The sequence below is a fragment of the Cucumis melo genome, chromosome 2 (genome assembly GCF_025177605.1).
Source record: "Cucumis melo cultivar AY chromosome 2, USDA_Cmelo_AY_1.0, whole genome shotgun sequence".
Lineage (NCBI taxonomy): Eukaryota > Viridiplantae > Streptophyta > Magnoliopsida > Cucurbitales > Cucurbitaceae > Cucumis > Cucumis melo.
In genome coordinates, this window is record NC_066858.1 from 17,319,288 (window position 1) to 17,324,786 (window position 5,499).

General features: G+C 36.2%; 1 protein-coding gene across 1 annotated transcript; it reads right to left on the reverse strand.

Annotated features, from left to right (window-relative positions):
* Window positions 1–310: 310 nt before the first annotated feature.
* Window positions 311–3,196, reverse strand: LOC103501542 (uncharacterized). The gene is made up of 2 exons (XM_008465150.3): window positions 2,630–3,196; window positions 311–529 (listed from the first exon to the last, which is right to left on the reverse strand). Exon 1 carries the CDS (start codon window positions 3,092–3,094, stop codon window positions 2,633–2,635), a length of 462 nt encoding a protein of 153 aa, XP_008463372.1. The 5' UTR covers window positions 3,095–3,196; the 3' UTR covers window positions 311–529; window positions 2,630–2,632.
* Between the last annotated feature and the right edge of the window lie 2,303 nt (window positions 3,197–5,499).

Here is a 5,499-nt window from a genome sequence, read left to right on the forward strand (position 1 = left end):
AGCCCAAATTCAGAAGCACTTTTTGTAATTTAGCTTTGATGAAAGTTCAACTTTTCATTTGGAATCATAAAAGCCAAAGTCAATAGTTTGACCCTTATTATTCAAATAAACAATTTAGTCATTAAAATTCAATTGAAAGTATCATCATGGGAGAAAAGCTGCTCAAAAATGGGAGAAAAGCTGCTCAAAAGACGAGACAACCGACAACGGAATTTGCAAGTCATCACCCCTCACCAAACCAACAGAAGAAACCAAATAAAAAATACAAGGGAAAAGTTAAAAGTGTATAAAACAACAACACATCAGCTCATAATCAAGTACTAACCTTATTAATTAAAAGAGTATTAATCCAGAACTAGAAGTAGCAAGTGTTACAATCCGCAGAACTAAAATATATACAAATTACAAAGTATATAGTTCATCACATAGCCAGAATATGTAGAAGGTTTACCTTTCATTTAAAAGAACCAGCATAAAATGATATGCATTATCCACTAAGTTCATCTATCCTTGAAGTGAATGAATGCCCCTGCAGTACACAAACAAAATACCAATTAAATATGAGATCATATGCAATTTGTATGATTCAGAAATACAAGATATTATATGTTCCGCACTTTAACTAGTCAATCTATTTAAATATCTAAAAGCAAAAGATACAAAGTGGAGGAATCTACTTTTTTGGCATAGAAATCAAAAACCAGACAAATGACAATTCACTCATTTCTTTATGAGCAATAATGAAGTTGAAGATAGCTTGAGATCACAGCATTGCCTCCCAAACACACTAAAAGAAACACAAATCCAGCTAAATAATTCTTTAGGAAAAGGTATTATGGAGGTTACAAGATAACTTTTCTAGAACCTGAGAATGACAATGTACATTCAGATAGCATCCATATTATGCGCCCGTGATGCAAGGAAATTAAAGCTATTCATATGCTCTCGTTTTCTTAATTCTATCAAAGATCTTGTGATCAGGGAGAAAAATGAGGTTCCAAGAGATGTATGAAGAGAAAAAAAAGGACATGTAAAGTTGGCAATTTCTGTAATGGACAGAGGGTTGAGATGTAGATTGTTGCTGTTGCTTCTTTCAACTTCATATATGCGGAAGAAGAATCTACATCCTACCCTACCTGGTCCAGCTTCCAGTCAGAATTTGTACTTCAATCTTTAAAAATGATATCTTCAGATGGTTGATCTTGGCCCCAGAAACCATCATAACAAAGTACAAGGTTGCTTTTGCGGATATGAAGAGGAAAATGATATTTTTAATAACCCTTGTGTCCCTGATATGAATTTTGATTTTGGGAATGTAAGACCGTAGCATAGAAACAAAACTTCATGACTCTGACCATTAAATGGTTCAACCTTTGGGATGGTTCTTCAGATGTTTCCATTTTTTTCTTTTTCTAACTTTCAAATTTATTGTCATCATCAAGACTTCAAATTTCAACTGTCTATTTGATCTCTCTCTCTGAATCACTACCTCCTTTTTTTCCCCTAAGTTTGTAGTTACTTGATTATTCAAGCTTAGAGCAAGCAAATGTGATTCGAAATTCACAGCTGAGGTGATAAGATACTATTCATAATAATAAATAGGAAGAATTGCACAAATCATCCCTAAAGTGTGAGGTTTGTTACAATTACAATCCTATCAATCATCTCCCTTAGATACTACATAGTAAAAAGTATTTAGGGGTGTAGTTGTAACACCTCATACTTTAAGAATGGGTTGCACAATTTCCCTAATAAAAACTACATAGTAAAAAGTGGATTTTGCTAGCCAGCCTGCTGGGTCGGATATATTTATTGGCCTAATGTGCAACAAATTAAGCTAAAACACCAGAAATATGCTTTAATATCCCTAAATAATACGGGTTTTGTCATCGTATGATTGTCCTTAATGGCTTATGTTCTTATTAAACTCCCTCCTTTAAAGTCTTGTAGTAGCTATAGTCTTTGATAGATCCAAATTACAACGTCATCACCTTTTTAACCTTAGAACGCCCAGTTGTTAAATCCAAAAAAAGAAAAATATCTCATTCATCAATGAGGCTGATTTAACAAAGGGCACCCAGTAACTTTATCCCTTAAACTATTGCCAAAACTAGCCAGCGGCCGATAATTAATAATATAATATGTTTACAAGGTGATCCAGCAGATATTGCACCGAGAATAATTCGCTCTTGCTACGTCGGAAATAATAAATGCTGGGAGTTTTAACATCTCAAATTAATCAGGGTATAATCAAATTAAGCAGGAAAAGATACCTCATTTAAATATCTCAAATTAATCAAGGTATAATCAAGAGAACCTGAAATTAGGCACAGAAAGAATATGGAGAAAATATACAGCATCTGTTCAAAATTCATGGATATTGAAGATAACAAGAATCCAATCAACTTAAAAAGCAAAACATCAGAAATCTAAACCAACAGCGACCTATTCCTACAGATTCTCACCAATGCAAAGACTGAAAACATTACTCTCAACCCCACGATCACAAATTGCTTATCGAGTTAGGTAAAAAGTCTACTTGACGAGTAACAATAAAACCCAAAATTACTCCTCAAATTTCAATCCTAACAATGGAATTAACGGTAAAATAAATAGCAGAAACCCGAACCTCTTACGAAGAAGACCGACGGCCTTCACACACTGGGCTCTCGTTGAAACTCTTAGACGGGTACTTCGCAGTGATCAACCCAACCTCGAAAACCAAATCCTCGCCGGTGGACCTAATACCAGTAATCGACCACCACTGGAACAAAGCCCGAACACGAATCCCATCAAGATTGTGGATCCGACCCTTTGCAATCTTACCAGTTACAACCCTAGAAAAGGAAGCCACATAGTTGTCTGGAGGAAGCGTGAACTTGCAGGAATCACCGAGGTCCAAAGAGAAGTCACCGGAGGTCTCGTTAATGGTGTAGGTGGAGACGGCGGAGGGAAGAAGGCCGAAGGGGAATCCGTAATCGGCGAGGCGAGCATGGGCAGAGGAAGGTGGAATGTTTAGGTTTTTGGAGTCAATGGATTGAGTGGAAAGGGGAAGGAGGGCTGAGAAGAGAAAGAGAAGGAAGATGGATTTCATGGTGTGAGCTTCTTCAACCTCTGAATCAAAATCAAATGTTGTTTGGTTTCAGATTTTGGAAATCAATTAGAGTATGAGATACGTTGTTTGTGTTGTAATGAGATTGTTGTTTATAGTTATTTGACTAGTCGTTTGTGATGGCTACGTAACTGTTCTCTCTTCCACAAAGGAAACAGTGGGATGAAGAAACACTTTGACCTGCTAAACGACGTCGTGGCAATGGCTATTTATTTAATTGTTTTTTGTAAGAGATATTTCTCTCTTTTTCTTAAACAAATTGCAATTTATTTATTGTGGAATGAAAGTCAATGAAATTAAAAGGTCCAAATTACATATTCACTATCATACACATTGGGATAACAGGAAAGTCACAAGTCCAACTCTAAAAAACTCTAGAAGAAGATTTTGACTAAGGAATGAGCCACTACATTAACATCTAGGATTATACATGAACCCCTAACATTTATACAACTCATTAATGAAGTCATCTCACCCTAAAATACTTCAATGGGGAAGAAGGAAAAAGAGAGAGAAAGGAGAGACTTAGCAACTCCATCACCATCATATTTCAAATGATAACTCATTGGTCCAAGCTCCTCGGCAAAACATAGACCTCCAAAGATAGCAAAAATCCCACCTGCCTCAATCGAGAAGAAGCCTCGCTAAAAGATAGTAGCAGTCGTGATCACCCCCATACCAAGCCCAGGTTTGATAGGAGAACATGCAACGTCAACATTAATTTTTGGGCACCTAACTTCTTGTGGGCTTCAGTGGAATACACATGGTTTAGACGTCTCATGCCTCAAACCCAAAAACATGTAGGCCTAAGGGAAGCACGAGAAAGTCGACCTTCTAGGGAAGAAAAGTCAGAAACATTTCCACACTCTCGCCTTGCCTAAAGATTTCGACATAGTATTTAAGGATCCAATTGATTTTGTAGCTCACAGGAGCAATTGGTTGTGGGTTATTTACCTTATTATGGCCTTCCCAAATCGGCCAACAGGTCACCCTGAAGAAGGAAAATAGTGGATTATTCGGACACTCTGTTGCAGCTACAAAGACATCACAGGAAGAGGACAACTCCACTAAACAATGGCCAAGCAATGATAAAATTTCCATTAAATTCTTATAAGCATGTTTACATATAAATAGAGCATAGAATCCAGTCTAAAAAACCATCACCACAATACACACACCACCTCTCAACCAGGATTTTTGTTTTAGCAAGATTCAAATTGGTGGAGAGAATATCGTGGAAGGATTTCCACAAAAATATTTTGACTTTTTTAAGGAAGAAACAAACTCCCAACTTGTTTCTACCAATGTGTTGATCCAAAATTAAAAAAATATTTACTGATCATCTAGCTATTCGGAATGACATTGTTTCTAAGTTTGGAGGTGATAGGAGGGAAGATAGAAGATGAAGATAAGACACTCTAACCGGCCAACTAATCACTTCCTCCTTCTTATTGATGCATGAAGTTAATCTTGATGTATGGGCCGGAAAGGAAACTTTAGTTTTTTTTTAGGTTACCTGTAAACTTTTGTCAAGGGAAAGAAAGACTGGAGAGTGAGGGACATACTTCACAAGAGAATTTAGTACTATTAGATAAATAAACATTAGTTAGTTTGTTACTATAAAGATCAATTAGTTTGTTATTCAGTCAATTTGTTATAAAGTTGTTAGAATCAGTTTCTGTAAACTAACTGCCAAGATCTCTATATAATGAGACTTGATCTCTTTAAATAATTCAATTCAAATAACCAGAATTCCTTACCTAAATTCTTGATATGGTATCAGAGCAATAAAGAAAACCAAAACTCTGCCACCCTTTTTTTTTTGCATCTTCCCTTCTCATGCAGTCACTAGTTTGAGCCTTCTTTTTTCGGCGTCTTCCCTTTTTTTTTTTTGGCGTCTTCCCTTGTCATAAGATCGTGTACTTGTCATGATGATAGTCTCATCCTTATTAGTCACAAAACATCTGCCTTTTAAGAATTTAATATTAAAACCTTGATCACATAGTTGACTGATGCTAATTAAATTTGTAGACAGACCTTTGACTAATGAGCATCTTGAAGACATGGAAAACCAGGTTGATTAATAGATCCTTTGTCAAGAATCTTTCCTCTAACTCCATTGTCGAACATAACTTGTCCTGCACTACATTTCTTGAAATTTGTGAAGAAGGTATCATTGCCAGTCATGTGTCGAGAACATCCACTGTTGAAATAGCAGCCTATAGCTCTTAAGGAATGAACCAAGGTAAGGGTAACATTACACCTAAGATCATTTCTTTGGCTAGGTCTCCATTCAGTTCCAGGAAGTTTCCAAGAACTATTAGTGCGAGCAGATTTTCCATACAATGGAAAACCATGTAGACAATAACAGAATGGTCGTAAGTGAC

What these genes read in the sequence shown, in the direction of transcription:
- LOC103501542 (XM_008465150.3), bottom strand. Translation starts at nt 3,094, where the DNA reads ATGAAATCCATCTTCCTTCTCTTTCTCTTCTCAGCCCTCCTTCCCCTT.